The sequence below is a fragment of the Elephantulus edwardii genome, unplaced genomic scaffold, assembly GCF_000299155.1.
Source record: "Elephantulus edwardii isolate Elephantulus edwardi_28Jun2011 unplaced genomic scaffold, EleEdw1.0 scaffold00115, whole genome shotgun sequence".
Taxonomy (NCBI): Eukaryota; Metazoa; Chordata; class Mammalia; order Macroscelidea; family Macroscelididae; genus Elephantulus; species Elephantulus edwardii.
In genome coordinates, this window is record NW_006399865.1 from 3399552 (window position 1) to 3420956 (window position 21405).

The window sequence follows — 21405 nt, forward strand, 5'->3', positions numbered from 1 at the left end:
CCGCTTTGAGATGGAAAAATAGCAACTATATTTTTCCCCCCTGAGAGATTTGTTAAAACTGTTTTCCCCAAAACGTAATGACATTCATGCTGTAATAAGAACTTCAGGTTGATAATCGCACTCCACACTTGACTTAGAAAAAGACTCTTTTGAGTCACGTTTTACTTTGCAGTTTATCCTCCATTCTTTACTGTTTTCTTTCCATTTGACTTAGTGGCCTCTTACTTTTTTCTTTTAACTGCAGTATTGCCTATGTATTTAATTTAGAAAGTCTGAACAACCTTGGAAAAACTTTTCTTAAAAATGTAAAGAAAGCTGCTTTTTGTTTTTGTGTTTTCTCATAAAATATTTGGTATGTAAACTCTGAGAGCAAATTTTATGCTCAGGAGATATTAACTCATCAACTCTTTTGACTCAAACAGTTCCTAAGGTGGTTGTGCTTTTGAAAACGTTACTCAGTACTTCTAAAGTCTCAGCACCCCCTGGACAGAATGAAAAGGTGTACACTGAATCTTCACCTTCTTATTCAAATGAAATTTTGAAACTGGCCCTTGTTTTGCAAGACAGGTAGTCCTGGGCTTACTATGGAGTTGTCATTCCAACAAATCTGCAATAAGTTGGTTCGAATATTAAGCTGAATTCCTTCCCTCATCCCCCATTATTAGTATCCTTCTAAATAATAGCATTGGACATCTTAGAATGATAAATCCACCATTTACGTGCTTGACATTGTAGAAGAACATATTTCTAACACTAAGATGTACAACAGAACCCCCACAAACATCAGTGGAGTGGGTCATAAATGGAGTGCGTCGTAAATCAAGGGCTACCTGTCGTGGTCACGCCATGGCTTGGTCACACTGAAATCGTACCTAAACGTGTGCTGCTTTTCCGCTCCTGTTCGAATACATTGCTGCTGCCAACACATGTTGAGCCATTGCAACGTAGACCTGGTCCTTCTGTCTGAAGCCATCTTTCTGGTTGACCTAATCTCAACTCTGGAAAGCCTGCTTCAGATCACAAGGCCGGCAATGTCCCCAGTCTAAAGTTGTATTATGTATGATTACATATTTGGTCATATTTGAGTGTTAGAATCTATGAGAAGAGTATTTTTTGATGGTAGAGTGTTTGGATTAATGCCCTTTCTGTTCAGGCTTCTTTAAAGGAAGTTCAACATTTGCTCGTGACAGATTTTATGAGTTCCTAAACTGCTCAAATTCCAAAAGTGTGTTACAAATGACTGTTGGTTTTGCCTGTGTGTTGGTAATATTAAATCCTTTAATTTATCAGAAACGAGTGTTGAATTTGTGAGTGGCGCTAACAGTAAGCAGATAAACCAATGTGCATGTCTTTGTGGTCGATTTTGTCACCTGAGTTTTCAAAACCTAACAGCCTTAAATGTTTCAACATCTCAGCATTTTCGTGTGATTGAAAGTAAAGCTGATAACAGGCTTTACAAACTTGTGAGAGTAACTTGACCTCAGACATGTAATCTTCACAGACATGTAATCCACACGCTCCTTCCTGCTTGACACAGCCGTTTTCTCATCTATTAATCACGACTTTGCAAACCATGGAGGAAAAGAATTGTAAGCAGACTTTGTTTTGACTCTGCAAGATTTCAAAGATTGCCGTCATGTTAATGCACACTTCATACAGTACAGTGTCAGCATTTATGCACATGAGGAAACAAAGTTTGCCTGACTTCCTTTATTGTGATGCTATATTCAGGTGGTCTAGGACTGAACCCACCTTATGACTGAAGTTGGCCTCTAAAAATGAGGCCACCATGTTTTCACTTCTTTAGGTCTTTTATTGTGTCTTGCAGCAATGTTCTGTCATTTCCTTTGTATACGTCCTCTGAACATGAAGCCCCATGGGCAGCCCTTTTTCTGACTCAGTATCTGTGGATGGAACCTCCCACCTATCAAGGGAAATTGCTGGCATGGGCCTTAAGTGGTTACCCACCCTTTCACCATTTACCGGCCGTTTGGAGCCATTTTGTGTCTAGCTAACAGTCTTGGAGTGGGTACTTCTCTGTCCTGGTGGGAAATCCCATTTATAACTGGAGACTCAATTTTGGGCTTCCGCACAGTTTACAAAGAAATTACATCTTTAACTGTGGTGCTTGCTCTGTTAAGAACCTGGAGAGATTATTGCAGGAGATAAGTATTAGCATACAAGGTGGGCTTCAAACTGGGCTTAGGGTCAAAAATGAGTTTACTATTCTTGTTCTCTCACCTAGCTAGCAGTCCTTAAATGTCCTCATGTACACAATCTACATGACGGTGGGTCACATATGTAAAAGTCCAGCCCCTTCCAGTGAGCTCAGAAATGGTGGCAAGCGCTAGAATTCTGACTGAAAATGTGTTTGAGGGGACCCAGGGGTGCGAGTTCACAGCTGTGTTTCTTTAGATGGTTCTGTGCTGAATCATCAATATTATCCTCCCCCTAAGGCAATGAGCTTGCCAGCAACCCCACCCACACCCTAGCTCGAGGCAGTGGCTAAGGTGGTGGAGAAGGGCGCCTCAGAGGCTGGCAGCCTGCCCTGGGTTGTGCCATTGTAGTCTCTGAGCCTCAGCTGTCACCACTGTGGACTGTGAGGATGTTGGAGCCTGATGATACTCCCAGCACTCTTGGTTGGGAACAGCGTGCTGGTGGGTTGGAGACAGCTTCTTACTAAGTCAACACAGCTCCCTCACCTTCACGGTCTAGTGAGTTAACCTGCATTCCTGGCCACACTTAGAGGAACTCTGTGTGTATCCTGTTAGGGTTGAGATGGAATCAAGGGAGTGTCGAATTTCACATGAAATCCTACAGCTATTTGGTTAATCAGCCTCAGTGTTCTATCAGGTCATTTTGTTTGTTTATTTTGAGAGGTCGCAATTCAATCCATGACAGTCCCTGTGACTAAAAAAAAAATTCCTCACAGGCAACTGGTACATGTGTATATCTCTTCCTGCGTAGTAATATTATTTGAATCATGGTAACGGGTACCCATGGTGGACAGTGTTGGCTGGAGCTTCCCCACTAAATCAAGCGTGGAAGCAGGAGCGGCATCCACTTCCGAAATGGCTTGCCTCCGGAAACTTCTATGTACGAACAGCGCTCAGGCCGTTCGTTCATAGGGTCGCTATGAGTCGTCTACGACTCGATGGCATCAAACAACAATAGCAATGACGACGACCAAGAGAGAGCTACATTGGCCTAGTGGAAATGAAGCTATGCTACCAAGCCGAAGGTGGGTGATTGTCATCTGTGGCCCTCGGCCAGGTTCAAATTGTCTTCCTGTCAAATATTCTTCTAGGTGGTATAGCACTGGTCTGTGCGTTGCTGTACAGAGGTAACTCGTGGGGTTGCTGTGATGCTGAAGCCTGTGACAGTGATGTGCCAATCGTGGTAATGGGTACCCATGGTGGACAGTGTTGGCTGGAGCTTCCCGACTAAATCAAGCCTGGAAGCAGGAGCGGCATCCACTTCCGAAATAGCTAGCCTCCAGAAACTCTATGTACGAACAGTGCTCAGGCTGTTCGTTCATAGGATCACTATGAGTCGTCTACGACTCGATGGCATCAAACAACAACAACAACAACAACAATTAAGAAGAGACTATTAGTGTGATAACTACAAGATGGATAGACCTGTGAAACATTATGTTGTCAGAGGAGACAAAGCCCCCACACTGTAGGACTCCATTTATATGAAATGTCCAGAGTAGGCACTAATAAATCCACAGAGACAGGAAGTAAGGAAGGTGTTTGCGTTCAGCAATCTCCTCCCACACGATTTAAATGCCTCTGAAAAGCCGCAGGAGGGTCAGCTATGGTCCGTATGCAACAACTTTAGTTGCACACATGTAATATTGTTATTATATATTACACTTGGGCTCGTGGATGAATTCTACCTCCAGAACAGGGTCCGCTGAGTTCATTCATGAGATTGAATACCAAGGGCAAAAAAAGCTTTTGCTTAACTTTTTATTCATATGGCACAAGATAGAACTTTCAGAAACACCACAGAACATGGCATCGCCAACATGAAAATTAAGAATAGCATGTTTTTTTAAAAAAAAACCAAACACAACAAAAACAAACCAATACAACACAAGTGGTTTTTTTTTTCTTAATACACTTTCCCTCGTGAAGTGAAAACGTCTCATAAAATACTGAAGTAAATCGCCACCTGCTGGTCATCCAATGGTTTTGTAATTGAAAAACTTGAAAGTTACTACTGAAGTCCAGTACAACATTTTACAACACGACATTTAAGTGACTGATGAAAGCGTTTGTTTCTTCAGCATTTGGCATAATTTAAGTACAAAGCTACAGTTGGATTTTGTCTCAATTATAAGTCACTTGACAAAGCATTGAATATAATTTGGTTAATACTGATTACAGAGCAAAGAGGGGGTGATCAATGTTCTTCTAGAATTTTGAATACTCTATTTAGAATCTTAAACAACTTATAGTCTGATTCCAGTTTGTAGTTTTGAAAAAGACACAAAATTAGACATAAATATATATTATATACGGTCTACATACGACTGAACTTGAACTGGAAGGGGAAGGACAAGTTGTTAACTATTCTTTCCTTGTTAGGCACTGCCTTTCGTTTGCTTGGTTAAACCTTTCTAAACAGATTCCAAAAATATATTTCATAATGTATCAAATTTAAAATATTCTTCAAAACATTCAATATGAAAAAGTACTCAGTGACTATATGTCTTGTATCTTGCTACTGTATAAAAATATGGCTTTCTCACATTCTTTGTTAACTTGTTTTTCTTAGGCATCAAAGGGTTGTCCCCTGTCAAAAGGCTATGGCAAAAGCGCAGGAACCCACTTATGCACGTTCCAGAACATTCTATATGATCTCACTGCTCAATCTCTTTCACTGCTCAATCTCTCTCACTCACAATCTGAGTGAAGTGAATAAAAAAAAAAACACCTGTTCCTTTCTGTTGTTTTGTTTTTCTTTTTCTCTGTGAATATATATGCTTGTCATACGTAATCTATTACAGAAGACACATAAATACAATTACACAATATTGTAGCAAGAGTTGTATCTTACACAGAGCCAGGGTGTGTCTTGCAGGTTTACACAGAGACTGGGGATGGTCTTCCGTTTTGGTTTGGGTTTTTCCCTAGGGTTGGCTATGCAAGAGGACTGCCTTGTGAATGACGAGGGGCAGAGGTCTCTAGTCTTGCAGTTCGTGGAGCTTCTCTTGTGCTGCTATTTAAATGCGCAGAAGAGCAAAGCCGAAGCAAAGTGTTCAAAGGTCACCCAGCCCTGCTCGGCCCCTGGAGGGCGGCAGGGGGCTGCTGGGGGACCGTGCGGGCTCAGGCTGCAGCGTGGGTTCAGACCAGCGTTTCAGGGAGGGCGTCGGGGTTGTCGGTGGAGAGGAGCTCCCAGATTTGCCATCGATCTCTCTGCCAGTCGAGCCAGTTAGGTTCTCCCAATTTCCTCCGGTTCTGCTCTGCGCTCGGGGCCGTGCAGCCGCTGCCGCTGCCGCTGCTGCTGCTGCTCAGTCTCTGCTTGTCTTTGGGCCGGACCGAGCCCTCGTCGGGCCGCTGGCGCCGCCACAGCTGGGACTCTGCCGGCGGCTTCCCGGGCCCCGGGTAGGGCGGCGGCGGCCTGCCCTCGAGCCTCCCGCTCTCCGCGGGTCTCTGGGCTCGGGGCCGGGCTCCGGCCTGCCGCATGGCCGCGTCGGGCTCGGCCGCGCTTGGGCTCAGCTCTTCGCCGCTCGGCGCCATGGTGGCCATCGTCAGGGCGCGGCCGGGGAGCGTGCTGTACGCACGGGCCACCGCAGGGTGAGCCCCGCACTCCGCCATGGTGGCCGTCCGAGTTCTCCGGGGGACCAGCGGGCCACCCTCTAGCTCTGCGGGGCTCTCCTGCCGCCCCGGCCAGTTCAGGGACAGGTTCCCCTGAGACAGGGAACACGGCCTGGGGCGGAGGGAGCTACTTTCAAAAATGTCTCCATAAGAACCTGGGGGAGAGAGAGGGAGGGAAGGGGAGGGAGAGAAAGAAAATGAGACCGAGAAGGAGAATGAATTGGTTAATAGCAAAAATCAAACCGAACCTGTTGTCAACACAAGTCACTGCATACCCCTGGGGTTTTAAAGGGCTGCTTATTTTTTCTTTTTCTTCTCATAAGTAGATTGCCAGGCCTTTCTTCCTAGACACCCCAGGGTGGACTCAAATAGCCAACTTTTCATTTAGTAGCTATGTGCACCACCTCACTGAAAAAACCAAACCCAAACAAAAACAATTTCCTAGGAAAAGAAGAAAAAAAGACTTCTTCATTAATGGCACATTCTGAGTGACAGATTCCATTACTGTCAGGTGAGCTGACAGACTGGATAAAATAGTCCTTGTCACTTTTTTTTTTCAGGCCCTTTTGAGGCTTTCCGCCTCCCAAACTGGGAGACAATACATTTCTGTTCTTTAAAGCCACAGTTTGTGACATTTTTATTATGACGTCACCAGTAAACTAAGACGGTGATGTAACAATATCAAGGGATCTCTAAAAGGTTCATGTTTTTTTGACCCGTTTTCCTCCTTGGAAGAATCCCTGGTGTCACAGTGGCTTAAGCACTGGGCTGCTAACCAAAAGGTCTATGCTTCAAGTCCACCAGCTAGCTGCTGCTTGGGAAAAACAGGAGGCAGCCTGAGCTTGTTAAGGTTTGGGTCTGGTTTTCTATTATGAAAGAAAGAATTATAGCGGCCTAGTGGTAAGAAGCTGCAATCCTAAAGGCACACCAGCTGCTCCAGGGAAAAAGGTTGGGCCTTCTCCTCCTGGATGATTAACTGACTTTGAAAACCTGCTGGAGGGTCTGACTCGATGGGACATAACAACAACATTGTGAAGGAGCCCGAGTGATACAGTGATTAAAACAGCTGAGCTGTGAACTCACTAGCCATTCTATGGGAGAAAGCTGGGGCTGTCTGTTTCCATAGTAATTAGAGCCCTGGGAACTCCTTACTCTGCTTGACTCCATCGTATAGGGTCACAACAAGTTAGAATGGCATCGACAACTCTAGGTCTGGGTTTTGGTGCTTATTTTTACTTGGAGTTTATAGCCTTTGACTTCTTTTCCAAAATTTGGACAATCTATTATTCATCTTAAATATAAAAACAAATCAAAAAGCCCTAACATGTACATTGAAAAGGTTTCCTGAGAGCATCATTCATCATAACTAAAGTGAAACACTCCCATCCCAATTATCCCAGTCAATGAATCAATCCACCTCATAGAGGGCCTTCCTCTCCTGCGCCGTCCCTCCACCCTCCCAAGCATGATGTCCCTCTCTAAGGACCGGTCTCTCCTCACAACATGTCCAAAGTAATTGGGATGGGAGTGTCAGAGACAGTGCGATTGGCACAAGACAGAGCGGAGTTTAGGGCTGTTGTACATAGGGTCGCTATGAGTCGCAGGCGACTCGACGGCACATAACAACAACAACAAAGTGAAACAATTGTCAAAAAAAACCACATTAGCTTGTCACGTGGAATTTACAGTGAAACAATACTATGAAGCCATAGAAAATTGTACCAGAAAAGAAGTAACGGCAAAAATAATACCACATTGTCAGATTGATTCTGACAGAATGAGTCTAACTACGTTGATACATCAGGGTATTGGTTCTAGAGGAGCGCCCCTCCTCAATGGTAGCCCGGCTCATTCCTTGGCACTGCTTGCTTTGTAGTTTGCACATGGTCTTCCCTCTGTGGGTGTGTGAATTCTGCCCTTTTAATAAGGAGATAGACTGATTATATGAAAAGGCTAACAGTACTCAAGTTGCTGTTGGTACACACCATCGAGTCTGAACTGACTCATAGCTGATGGTGGGTTTTCAGGGCTGTAAATCGCATGAGAGGAGATTGCCCAATTTTCTACTTCTGAGTGGCTTGCGGATTTGAACTGTGTATCTTTGGTTTGGCAGCTAAGTTCTCACCAAATGTTATTTAATCTCCCAAATCCCCACCTCAATCTTCAACATTTTTTCTAAATATTATTTGGCAAATGTGTATTTTGCTATTTATGAGATGAACAAAACTTTGAGAGTACATGCAAACAATATATACATTTTTTTTAAAAGAAGTACTCTTCTCCAGCACCACAACACAGCTCAAAGGCATCAATTCTCCTTATCAACCCTAGTCATTGTCCAGCTTTCTGATGCATAGCATGTAATTGCAAATACTACAGCCTGGATCAGGTGCACCTTAGTCTTCAGACTGACATCATTGCTCTTCAGTACTCTATACAGGTCCCTGACAGCAGACTCTCCCAAAGCAATTCATCTTTTTCTTTTCTGGCTGCTGGTATCAAGAGTTTTGATTGTGGAGCTAAGCAAATGAAAGGTGTTAACAATCTCAATCTTTTCACCATCATGATGCTGCCAGTCAGCCCAGTGGTGAGAATCTGTCTTCTTGATGTTGAGCTTCAATTCATATTGAAGGCTGCAGTACTTGACCTTCTGCAGCAAGCACTTCAGGCCCTTCTCATAATGCAGTGACGTTGATTAAATTCACTATGTTTTGCTACTGTTACTGCTTTGCATTTCCAAAAGTTTTTCAATACCTCAAACAAAAATGTTGACAGAAGAATCTATGCCTTTAAATTATGATGTTGCAGAATATCCCATAGCTTTCCAAAAGAACACCTGTTTTGAAAGAGGTGCAACTAGGGTCCTCCTTAGAGGCAAGACTGCTCAAAGTCTGTCTCACATACTTTGGGCATGTTGTCAGGAGGGAGCAGCCCTTGGAAAAATACATCAAGTTGGGAAAGGTGGAGGGTCAGGAAAAGAGAGGAAGCCCTTTAGCAAGATGACTGACACGGTGTCTGTAACAGTGGGCTCAAGCATGCCGAGATCTGAGGACAGTGCAGCACGGAGCAAGGTTTGGCTCTGTGGTTCAGAGGTTTGCTATGAGCTGTAGTCTACTTGACAGCACCTACAAACAATCACCACCTGCTTTTGTCTCTATGCATTTACCTATTTTAGATATTAATTTTCTTTTCATTTAAAAAACTGTGTTTCAGATGAACATTCACAGAATAAATTAGTTTTCCATTCCAGTTTGTACATAAAGTGTCCATGACATTGGAACATAATGTCCCATAATGTGTCAGTATTCTCCCCATTTCTTTTTTTTAAAATTTTAATTGAGGTTTTATTTTAAGTTTATAATAAACTTGGATTTCCATTAAAAAAAAAAGAAATTATTTCACCTGTCATTCCTGGGTCTTTCGATGCCGTTTTTAAAGTTGAATGCCAGGTTCCCCAGATATTGAAAGGGTCCTCAGACATACCTAGGAAAGAGAGTGATAGTATATTCAAGTTCCAGGACAAAAATAAAAAACAAACAAGTCTCAGAACATCACCTGTATGGGAATAGACACACATCATTTATATGATTTAGATCTGAATTTCCAGAGTTTTATTTCACATGGGACCTTAACACAAAACAAAACAAAACAAAATAAAAAACAGACCAAAAAAACCTTCCCTCTTTATTGTGACCCTTCAAAGACATCCATGTCCTAACCCCTGGTATGATGAAACCAAAAGACCTTTGGCAGAAATGAGAACGTTAAGGAGGATTAAAGGGAGATTACTGTGGAATAGCCAGTGGGGCCTGATGTCATCACCAAGATCCTTAAAAATGAAGGAGCGAGGTGGAGGAGTGAGTATCAGAGTGATGTGACGGGAGAAGGACTTCACCCTTCATCACTGAACTACCTAGGCTAGTGTTAAGTTAGCAAACTTAAGAAAGGAATGAGAGCAAACAAGAGAAAGCTTAACACAGCTTTATTAAAGGGGGGATAGGGGAGCTCCCGAATGAGGTTCCTCATTCTGGAGATGCAGAGTGGGGAAGTCACACCTCGAGGGTATCAGGGAGGGTTTTTATAACAGAGTCAGATTTATGGTTCATCTATTAGTTCTGCTATGCAGGCAAGGCTATTTGCTCTTCTTGTCAGCGTTTGGATTCTTCACTTCCCCCTTTGGCCGCACTGTCCAGACCTAACAGTTAGCATTAGCTTAGGTTTTATGTGTTATGAGTTGCTAGATTAGTTTTGAGATTTAAAAATGCTTGAAAATTTTTCCATATAAATACATGGTAATTGCATCCTCAATTTGCCACATTCCAGCTCATAAAAGGTTTCATAGAAGCACTATACCTTTGGATAGCAAGGGAAAACGTGGCCTCTGCTTATGGCATCAGCAGATGGATTTCTGTGTGTATGTATTTATCCACGAATCCCCTTTTTCTACAACATTAAGAGAACAGTTCCCTGTTGCAGGCTTTCCCACTATTCCATTAAGCCCTCACTAAAATCCCTGGGTGGTGCGAACAAAACGCACAGCAATTTTCAGGGGTAAAACACCAGGCATTTTTTCCAAGGCCTTTCTGGATGGACCCCACCTGCCAACCTTTCTGCACCAACCATGGCCTTCGGTGCTCAGTCATTGTCCCAGGTATTGGAGAAGCAGCGCAGGCTTCAGGGGTTTGCCATAACTTCCTGTCTCTGAAGAAGGTGGGTAGCAGGTAGTCAATGACTGGGCTTAGGATAATGGAGAAATACACCGTGTGTGTGTGTGTGTGCGCGCATGCGGGCGCGCGCGCGCACGCAAAAAAACCTAATGCTCCCACTGTTCTACACACGAGAGCACAGCTTCGCTTACCTTTCCCGACTCTTGGTCCGGGAGAACCTTCTCTGGATTTCAATGGCAAATGGCTCACTGGCATGCATTGCTCCGGCACTTTATAAAGCTTCTCCGAGCCCCCCGACGCCATGTCCTCTTGCATAGCCAGAAGGGAGCGTTCGGACAGCACTGGGGAGTTGTTGTCATAAGGGGAGATGTCTCCGCTGGAGGCTTTGTTGGAATCTATGGATGAGTGCCTCCCTCCCAGGGCAAAGGAAACTTCCGAATGCAGCATGTCAGGGCTTCTGGTGCAAAGAGACAATGCCAGCAGCGTGAGTATGCTAACCATTAGTGGTCAGGTTGAAACAACGCAATTATTATTACACAAACGACATCGAGCTGAAACCCAAAGACCTTCGGGGAAATAGTTTCAAGACGGCTACATAAAGAAAGTGACAGCATTTCTATATGGTAGCCAGCAGATGGCAGTAAAACTCCACAGATGTCATGGGAAACAGCAGCCAGGGGAAGGGAGAGCCGCGAGGGGAGAGGATGGAACAGAGATGGAAGCCTGCGGTATCCAACGTGCATCGCTGAAAGACTGGACGCATTAGATCTGGACCTATTTCAAAAGGAACATCTGATGGTGTTCAAAACAAGGGAAAGCTGGGAGAGAAATCTCTTCATGCTCTTCTAGAATCTAAATGCAAAGTGATGCACATAAGACTCCTGTAGAAATTTTACTTAAATGAAGTTCGTTATGGCTTATTGGACAACACCTCTAACCACTCCCCAAAATACTTAAATAAATCTATCCTTTGAGGGATAGATCAGGTTACTGTGGAAATAGTTATTTCAATACATAAAATGCTGGCCTACAAGAGAAATTTATGAGCTTAGAGGCCATTCAAGGAGTCCTGGTGGTGCATTTGTTAAGCACTTGGTCACTAGTTGAAAGGTGGGCAGCTTGCACCCACCTGGCAGTGCCAAAGAAGAAAGGTCTGGTGAGCAAAAATTACAGCTGAGAAAAGCCTATAGGGTATCTCTACTCTGTTACCTTATGGGGGAGGCTATGCATAGAAATCCACTCACCAGCACCTGCCAACCACAGAACTCATTCTGTATTTAAATGCATCTAAAACGATTCTACAAGGCCCCAATGCTTTTGCAAGTGAATATGATAAGACGCACTGACTGGCACATCCATTACATTTCATATGCACGTGAGCTGTCACAGCACCAGCAATCACAGTGGAAATGTAAGCAGGACAGGAAAAAAAACAAGAGCACCAGGAACATGGAAAAGAGTGTGTGAAGTCTTACCTTGAAACATCTTTCTGTTTTACCTTCCTCAAAAACAGTGCCCTGACAACATCTTGAAGGGAAACGATCACAGGTTGATTAAAACGTCCAGAGCCTGCCTCAGTCTCCCCCCTGCCTCGAAAGCCCCTCCTACTCTTTGCTGTATTTTGATTTTCCCTGACCAATTTTGTGTGTGTTCTCAAAGAAGCAAGCCCGTGTAAGGCTCTTGCCCTGGGACGACCTTCTAACTTGAAACTGAAGGCACTCCCGGAGGCCTCCTCTCAGGCAAATAATAGACGGGACAATAAAATAAACAGTAACGCCGGTGGAGACAAAGAATGTGCTTCCTAGAGCAGTCAGCTGCACGCGGCCGAAAGGGTGGCATTTGTCCCAAACCAACGAGAAGGCAGGACAGACAAATGGAAATGGGAACCCAGGGAGGAAATGGAGAGTGATGACACATTTTTGGAATTGTGACCAGTGTGGAGGACAATCTCTGTGTGAACTACTGGCCGGAAAGCAAGTACGCTATAGAAACTTTCACCTAAAGCGAGCACACTCACTCACTCTCTCTCTCTCTCTCTCTCTCTCTCTCTCACACACACACACACACACACACACACACACACACACACACACACGTACAAGGGAGACACACAGGATGGCAAACTATGCCCTGAGCCATCCTGCCATGCACGGAGACGCCAGCTTTGCCCAGCGTTTCCAGCTGAGGTTCAGGTCCAGGGAAAACCATTTGAGTGTCTGACCTGTCACAGAGGCATCAGAGACTCGGGGACTTCCCTGGGAGGCCATTTTCTACCCACACAGAGTGATTAAGCACTTTCTTTGCCTCATCTCTGAACTGATGTCAGATAATCTTATGGGAAAAAGTCAGAGGACAACTGTGAAAATTATTTTCCCAAACTCTCGGTAGCTGCTGAATTTGAAGCAGAAATAAGGAAAGAAAGACATTTTGCTGGGAAGGGGCAGAGGGGGGAAGTCTTTAACCAGCACATCTAATTCACGAGAACTCACTTGTTGGTTGTGAGGCGATAATGATTATCTCTCATCACGAGGGAACGTTTGGACTGAGGAAACCTCACTAGGAAAATGAGACTTTAAGAGTGTGTGGAACTTGCTAGCAGAGCTCAGCTGACAGTGTGAGTTCTATTTTCTCATTTATCCTTCCAAGTAAATGGATATGTTCCTGTCAGGCCTTTCTCAAGATACAAAGCTCTTACATATGCATGCATGACCAATACGAACCCCTATAAAGCCTATTGCTGTGTGCCACTGAGCTAAAACTGACCCATACCTGACCCTCCAAGTGGATTTTGAGGCAGTAAATTGCATGACAGGAGACCGGTCATCTTCTTCACAAGGATGGATTAGAACCACCTGCCTTTGGGTTGATAGTACAGCTCCTTACTACTAACTAAGCCACTTACAAAGCCTATTATACTAAAAACTCAAGCTATGTAGATGGGTCACAGTGACAAATTGGTGATATTTTAAAACTCACCTCAAAGCATTAATATTACTAGTCGAAGATGTTTTCGTGTACGTGGGTTAAGCCACAGAAGTGTTTCGTTTACATTTTTGAGACACAGAATGGTATACTATAAACTCTATACTAAGACTTGATTGAGATTATACTAAAATGTTAGCTATAAACCATTCCTAACTATTGCTTTATATACAAATTGAATGTAAAGACAGATTGGGGAATGGAGGGGGAACAGAACTCATTTGTAATCCGGGGACTACCTGCGCTTAACAAAATCCTATAAGAAATCCTCCCCCCGCCCCCCCTTCAACAACAGAAGGCACATGCAATCTTATTTTGTGGGATATCTGGAAGAGAATCAACTCATCAGTAAAAAAAAAAAAAAAACCCTCAGAGCTAAGACTGCTTCTTGCCCCCTCCACCTGGAGTGAGGTTCTAAGAGGGTCGTTTGTAGCTGTTCCTGGTCCTGCTTCCCTGTCTTCTAAAACATGAAAAAAGGGCCCTTTACACCTAATGTTAGTCGGAGGTTTAGCTAGGAGTTATGTGCACAAAGAGAGATGCTTCGTGATAGAAATGTCCTACAAGTCCCCAGATTTGAATTCTTAATACCAAGCCAATTATTTTTAACATATGGAGCCATGCATGAATCACTGAATAAATAATGCTTCTCTCTTTATAATGCTTGCCAAAAGTTTCCAGGTCATTTGGGACCGTACTGGAGTTTGGGATGTTGGAGTTTCTAGGATCCCTATGCCTGTGATAGACTCCAATGCCATGTTGTGTGTTGTGTTGAGAACCTCTGATAACCCACCCTCATCTGTAGCAGTGATAAGGCACTGTGCGTTTGCTAAGCTACAACCATGGCTAAAGCTGCTGGGCTGGCGGTGGGGGGGGGGGAAGTACGATGGTCTATGAAGAGGAGAAAGGGCCCAGGTCCTGCATCCCTCACTGGGCAAAGCAGGAAGGGTGTGCTCATTGTGATCAGCTCCCAATCTTCCCCTGCCTGAAGTGAGCACAATACAGATAACGGAACAAATCTGGGGTGGTGGAGAACATGAAGGTGAGAGAAAGGGCAGGAGGGGCCAACCCGCCCTTCCAGTTCATTCTAAGCTAAGCCACCCGGGGCTGATGCTGCCCCCGGGTGGCAGACACGGCGCTGAACTTGGGGATGGCGTGGAGCTGAAGTCAGCCAGGGACCTACGTCAGGAAGAGGACGCCATCCACTGATACCTAATCCTGCCACTCAGCCCCCGTGTGTCGTTGTCATGGAAGGGGATGCAGCTGGTGTGCACATGGCTTTGTAAACTGTACTTACGTGAAAGAATCCCTTGGCCTGTGAGAACGGTAAAAGTTAACATTTTTTACAGAGTTCATTATGTGCCAGCCAGAAATTTCCAGAAATCCAGACAGATTTAGTAGGGCTTTTTGGAGCATACGTGTTCCCCCAGTATGGGTTAGCAGCCCAGACAGCGTGGATATCTTCATTACAGGTCTATGTTTCATCTGTCTGCTTATTTTCCACTTCGGAAGCTTTGTTTGGTATCTAGAAGTTTCTGGGGCATTTTTAATTCCACGGAAACAAACTTCCCATACAGGCACTTGAGTTGGACAAGTATCTAAGTAAATGAGGTAAGGTAGCATTTAGGAAACGCTGTAAGATTTTTCATATTTTAAGGGGGAAAAAGAAGAGTCACAAATCAGATTAGTCCTCGTGACCTGGGGATTATGGGAGTGGGTGGAGCATGACTAAATCCCGGTGGAATGGAGTGGCGTGGAAATGGAGGTAAAGACAGACAATGTCCCTGAGCCTGCAAGCTGGAAGGAGGGGGAGAGAGGGAACGAAAGGAAGGAAGAAACAGGAGATCTTTTCCTCCAGGACACAACTTGTCATCAAGTCTTCTTGGGAAAGCCTTTGCCACGGGCGTTAATTACCTTCATACTGACCAGCTCCAAACTAGAGCATTCTCCAATTTCTGGGCATCAGAGACAAAATGAGGTCTGGAGGGACACTCAGTGTCAAGTCTAAGGAAAAGAGTATCCCTCTGTGAAACAGTCAAGTGGCCAACACCACCTCTAAGGCATGCCCAACTGTCAGAAGACAGTTTACAGCTTCAAGCTCCGTGTAAATGCATTCAGGCATTCTTCTACAAAAAGTACTCATGGCAATACAGGATTCCTAGGTGAGTACTAGTCTTAAAACACACAATGACCTCTCTTTGTTCTAAGGCTCAGGGCTTTCATGGATGAAGGGATGGTGGTGGGTGGATGGGCTGCCCCCTGACACGGGTTTACCTCCATGCATGGTGGGTTTCCTCCTGAGATCTGAAACCCCAGGCCCACCCACACCACGCGTGGGCAGTTCCAGCTAACCACACAGGCCTGGGATGAGCATGGAGACAGAGTCACGTTCTCACCCTTTATGTGGTCCCTCCAGGTCAGGGTGTAAATGCGCTGGCCGGATGCTGTGGGCAGGCCTGCCCTACAGCCGGGAGCACAGAACTTGTTCTGTGGATAAATGGAAAACTCCAGTTCAATCACTGAACTACCCTAGCCATCAGCACCCATGGAGACGTCGACCGTGTGCCGGCCGCATCCTTGGCTCAAACCTTTGAGTAAACTCCAAGTGTGTCTCCATCTTGGATGTGAGGAACTGCCCTGGGAAAGGAATATGCTGTTGTGGCAGCTCTGAGCAGGGAGGATTTTCATTTTAATCATGTTCAGGTCTGCAATGCACCCTTATGCTGGACCCTAGGGGCCAAGGCACCCTTCCCCAAAGAGGAGCTTGCATGGATCCAAACACATCACCCACTCCACACTAGCACCTTTGAGATTGGACCTCGCATTGAGTTTTGATATAAAAATCACCCTTTGGTTTTATCTTTTGTTAATGTACTCCAAATAGCCTAGGGGTATGGAGACATTTAGGGAGTTCAGGCAGCCTAGTGGTAAAGAGGTGCATTGCCAAGCCAGAGGCACATAGCTCAAAGCCACTAACAGCTCTTCAGGAGAAAGATGAACAATCTCCTCCCATAAGATTTGCAGTCTCTGAAAACCCATTGGAGGGTCAGCCATGAGTCAGTTTCAATTAGAACGTACATAACAACAGTGGTAGAGAGAGATTCATGAGAGACGAAAATCAAATCATGGGGATCTCATCTCTTCGACAGTCAGCCTGAGAAAACACCTTTAAAATGCAGTTCATACATTTATAAAGAAGTTATGAGAAAGTAGAAGAAGAGACTTGCTTAAAAGGCTTTTTTTTTTGGTCTGGGAAATGTATGTGTGTGTTGTGTGCATGTGTGAGTTTGATGTTCCACCGCTGCCTACTAAGGACCGGGACTGGGGGACTCATTGCTGTCCTAGGATGCTGAGAAGGCAGATTTTTTTTTTATCTCTGCAAACTTCTTGAAAACCTTTCTGATTCTACAAATTCTTTAAAAAAACTAAAAAAAAAACCCTAGAGTCCATCCCATAACACTTTAAGACAGTAATATTGAGGAGAAAGACATTTTTTCCATGAACTTCTAAAGATGAAAAGAAATGCTTGACTCACTAGTGAGGTCACTATTTCGACCCATAACGTTGCACCATTAAGTCACAGGAAAGCCTGCCACTTCTGGACTTGGTCCCTGACAAGCTGAGCAAAATAATTCCTCTCCAGGGCTGGGACGTCAACCTTCTGGACCAACATGGTCTTTGTGGTCCTGATTAGCTTAGTAACAGGTTTGCCCCCGCCCCCATTTTTGCTTAACAAAATCAGTAAAAAGTTTATGTAGGCCATTAGAGGACTTAACCACAAAGACATTGAAAGTGATAGACTTCTGGGGTGGTTTCCTCCATCTGGGCCTTCTTCCCAAATGCAGCGCAGCTGGTTTCCTTTTGATCTTGTTTGCAGAATGTGGCAGCGACGGTGTTATGCAATTAACATTATATTCCTGCGCAGGCTGGCATGGCTGCCCGGGAAGGGCAGAGCCTCCTTGCACATCCTTCCAAACCAAGCTGAACCTACTGCCGTCTGGGCTGTTCTGACTCATCGTCGCGAGCCCACAGGGCAGAGAAGTCGCTCGTTAGGTTTCCAGAGCTGCCATCTTTACAGAAGTTTTGGGCCACATCCTTCTTCCATGTAGCGGCCAGTGGATCTTAGCCACTAAGTTGCTAGTGCTCTTTCATTTGCTCAGATCCATATTTAAATGACTCGAACTGGAGCTGGACCTAGTTGATCTGGAAGCTCCCTAGTTCTGGGTTTAGGGAGGGTTTTCAAGTCAATCATGTTCAGTTTTACAAAGCAACCCTTGGAGGCAGAATGTGAGGGAACCCTGGAGCTCGAAGTAAAACAAATAAAAAAACCCAAATGTGTGCCCCTACATGTCTGCTTTTTATGGCCTTTTGAATGGTTAACTTTTACCCTTTAAACATTAAAGCAGTTGAAAATTATTTGAAACATGGAAAGTCTGGTACAGTCTTTCAAGGTTAAATATTTCTGCCAAAATAGATTGCCAGGTCTTTCTTTCAAGGCACCACTAGATAGGCTCCAACCTTTAGCAGCTGAGAGCATGCAACTGTTTGTCCAACCCAGGGGTTCTTGATTTCAGCTCAAGTTAAAGAAAGAAAAACTGTCAAAACAGGCAGTTGTCTTGGTTGAAAAGGAGTTAAAGAAGGAAGAGCTTTGGAAGATAGTGCTGATGCTTCCACATAAGCTTCATCTGACCTTTGGCTTTGGGCTCCAACACGGGTTGGAGTGGCAGTAGTCTTTCTAAAAAATGTTTACTATTTTATCCCTCCTGGATATTTTGCGTTCATTTTGATCATATAAGTGCTAAATCCCAACACCATTTCAAGCTAAATCCCAACACCATTTCAACGGCTGAGTTTTTTTGTGTTTTGTTTTTTTTTTTAACGGCTGAGTTTTGTGACGTCCCTTCCATTCTTATGCCTGCCACGAGGCCCTACCAGGCCCCACCCGACCCCTGTCCTACTGAGATAGCTTTGTTTCTCTGCAAACTCCTGTATCCAATGTGCCAGTCCTCTTTGATAACCTGCCATTCTCATGTCCCATTTCCATAGATCCATATGTCAAAGACGGAGGGGACAGGCAATCTATTTTAAGGACCGTTAGAAGAAAGAGCATATAATTGTAATGAGTATGCCAGATAAGCAATTGGAAACTGGCAGTTTTGCATCCTTGGGAATTAAAAAAAATATTTTTACATATCTTTTTGGCATCCTGTGCTGAAGGAAGCCAAAAATGTTAAGTGGACAGGCACCAGAACGAAAGGATAAATCTTCCTCTCACTCCCCCCAATTCCCAACGTTGCACAGAGAAGGGGGAAACACGAACCAAACAAAACATTACGTTCCAGAAGGGCACAAGATGTCTGATCTCGCAAAACAGAAATTGTAATAAACAGTTTCTTGTCCTTGGTTTTGACATCCTTGAAAATCTGCTTCTTTGTCCCTGCAAATAAAATCTTGGGCAGTTTGCACTTGCTGTTACAGGAATCTATCCCATGGTTTAGGTATGTGGACCAGTGGGAGAGGGCAGAAGCTTCCCAGGTGTAGGGGGGGAGTGTGTGTGTGACAATTGGATCTCAAACTTTTAGCTTAATTGTTCCCTAAGCAAAGGCTGCAAAACAAGAGCTTTGTCTATTCGCCCTATGCCATGGCTCATCTTAGTCCCCTATTTCAGTACCTAGAAGCATGCTATCACCTCAAAATCCATCTGAAATCTGCCTGGCCTGTTAGCCCTTCAGTCCTCCATCCCATAACCAACAGCATCTCCCTGTGTATAGGGGAGATCCCGCGTGTATAGATGGCCTCTGCGTGTAGGTGCCACAGCTCAAAGTGAAGGGATCCTTTCTTGTCCATACAGCTTTCATACATGGCTATCAGGTGGAGACCAAGGTAGACTGCAGCGAGGCTCCTAAGTCTTTGGCCAGTGGTTAAAAATGAATAAAACGATGCTATCTGAAGTCATATGACAGTGCTCATTAATCTGAATCATTTACAGGCACTAGAAACTATTCATACTGCACTGAAATAGATGAGGGAGAGAACTGTTTAAAAGGGATATGTGATTAGGTATTATTGTCATGACCAGAACGAAGGCTGCATAGTGGAGTGGACCTGGGGGGAGGGACTGTATAACAATGAAAATTTTTTTCTTTAACTTTTCAAAAAGAAGAGCTAACTTGGGGTGGGGGTGGGGAGCAGGGAGAAAAGTGCAACAATGAATGAATGGAAATCCAAAGTCTCTGCAAATTTTAATTAAAATTAATAATAAGTTAAAAATGCCCCCCCAATAAAACAACAGAGTACAGTGCTTTTAGTTGGGCTCCATCACTGTTGTTTCCTATTTGCAGATGGGGAAACTAAGGCAGGAGGAGACTAATGAGTTTCCCCAAGACCACACGGCTAACGGCAGTGGGACTGGAATTTGAACCCGGGGCTCTGGTTTTGGCTCTGGCCTTGAACTAGGTGACCTACGGTGCTGTGGATCCTGGGTCCTGGTCTGAAATGCCGATTCTCAGACCCCGCCCAGAGCTATGAATCTAGCGACACTATTCCCCCGGGATCCTCAGCAGGTGATGTGATACATGCAGCTTGATGGGGGATTCACCAAGAAAAATGCTGCCGTGCCTATTTTCTTGTCCAAGGGAGGGAGACTGAAGCGGTTCTTTAATGTTCTGGACATACGTGGTCTGCTATTTGTTATTTGTTAATGGTAATCAGAGTTGATGCCCTGATGAAGGTTAAGAGTCCAGAAAAAAAACTTAACTGAGCCCCACTCTGATATGCAAAGTCAGACCATGGGATGCCAGCCCTTTTAAGTTATTCAAAGGCAGTTTCACTCAATGGGTACTTGAACTTGAATCCAGACTGACTTCACCGTAATAATGATGGACATACAGGAAGATGTGCTTGAAAGCGTGACCCAATTAAAAGTTCTCTGCTAAGCAGTAAGTTAAGAAATGGGGTAAAGCTGAGTGTTGTGGTATCCTAGGAAAGGTTGAGGGTCAGAGGAAGAAAAGAAGACCCTCAATAAAATGGCTTGACTAACAGTGTGCTTGAGCATGCATATCAGAGATGCTAAAGATGGCGCAGGATAGGGCAAGGTTCAGATCTGATGTTCGTAGGGTCATGATGAGTCTTAGTGGACTCAACAGCACCTAACAACAATGACGACAACGACCGTGATTGCTAGCCGAAAGGTCAGTGCTTTGAACCTTTCCAGGGGATCTGCAGGTAAACAACCTAGAGATCTGCTCCAGTAAAGATTACATCGTAGGAACTTTTACAGGACAATAATGCATGGGGCCATTGTAAGTCCAAACTGACTTGACAGCTCCTGACAACAGTAACATACAGGCCCAGGAAAGAATAGGGGTTTCACGAACTAGAATTCCCCCACACACAAGATTTCTCTACACAAGATTTCTCTAGCAATTTACTATATTTAAAATAGCTCTAGAGGGAACTGAAATAGGAATCACTTAATGTATGTCATTGCTACTATGAAATCATCAGACATAAAACATAAAAAGATTTTATACCCAACCAAGAATGAAAATACTCTGCTATAAATTAGGACAAGTCATTGTAAGATTCTCCCTAGATTCAGAAGTGACAAAATGCACCTTAGAATTGTTAAAATCCAGTAGACTAGAAATATGATACAAATGACGTGAGGAAATAACGTCAGAGTTTCAAGGTCCATAATGTATCCATAAGGTATCATAATGGCAACAGGGATCCTCGTTAGTGATGTAGTGTTATCTCCTTAATTGACTTTGCCATATGCTCAACACTCTTATTCCCTCTACCTTGAAATGTGTGTTGGCATTAACCCTGAAAGCTGACTACTACAAAAATTCAGAGCTTCTCTGTGGAGGATAAAAATTGTGGCCAACCTCTGTTATGCCATGACATCCACTTTTCTCATTATAGAT

The 21405-nt window shown here is 44.2% G+C and overlaps 1 protein-coding gene across 1 annotated transcript in view; it reads right to left on the minus strand.

Moving 5' to 3' along the window:
* Window positions 1–5357: 5357 nt before the first annotated feature.
* The window catches only part of ARHGAP6 (Rho GTPase activating protein 6), a 508230-nt gene continuing 492182 nt past the window's right edge, over window positions 5358–21405 (minus strand). The window contains exons 11-13 of the mRNA XM_006892363.1: window positions 10690–10955; window positions 9234–9314; window positions 5358–5986 (exon numbers count right to left, since the gene is read on the minus strand). Coding sequence (XP_006892425.1) covers window positions 5358–5986; window positions 9234–9314; window positions 10690–10955 — 976 coding nt within the window. The remainder of the gene's footprint in view (window positions 5987–9233; window positions 9315–10689; window positions 10956–21405) is intronic.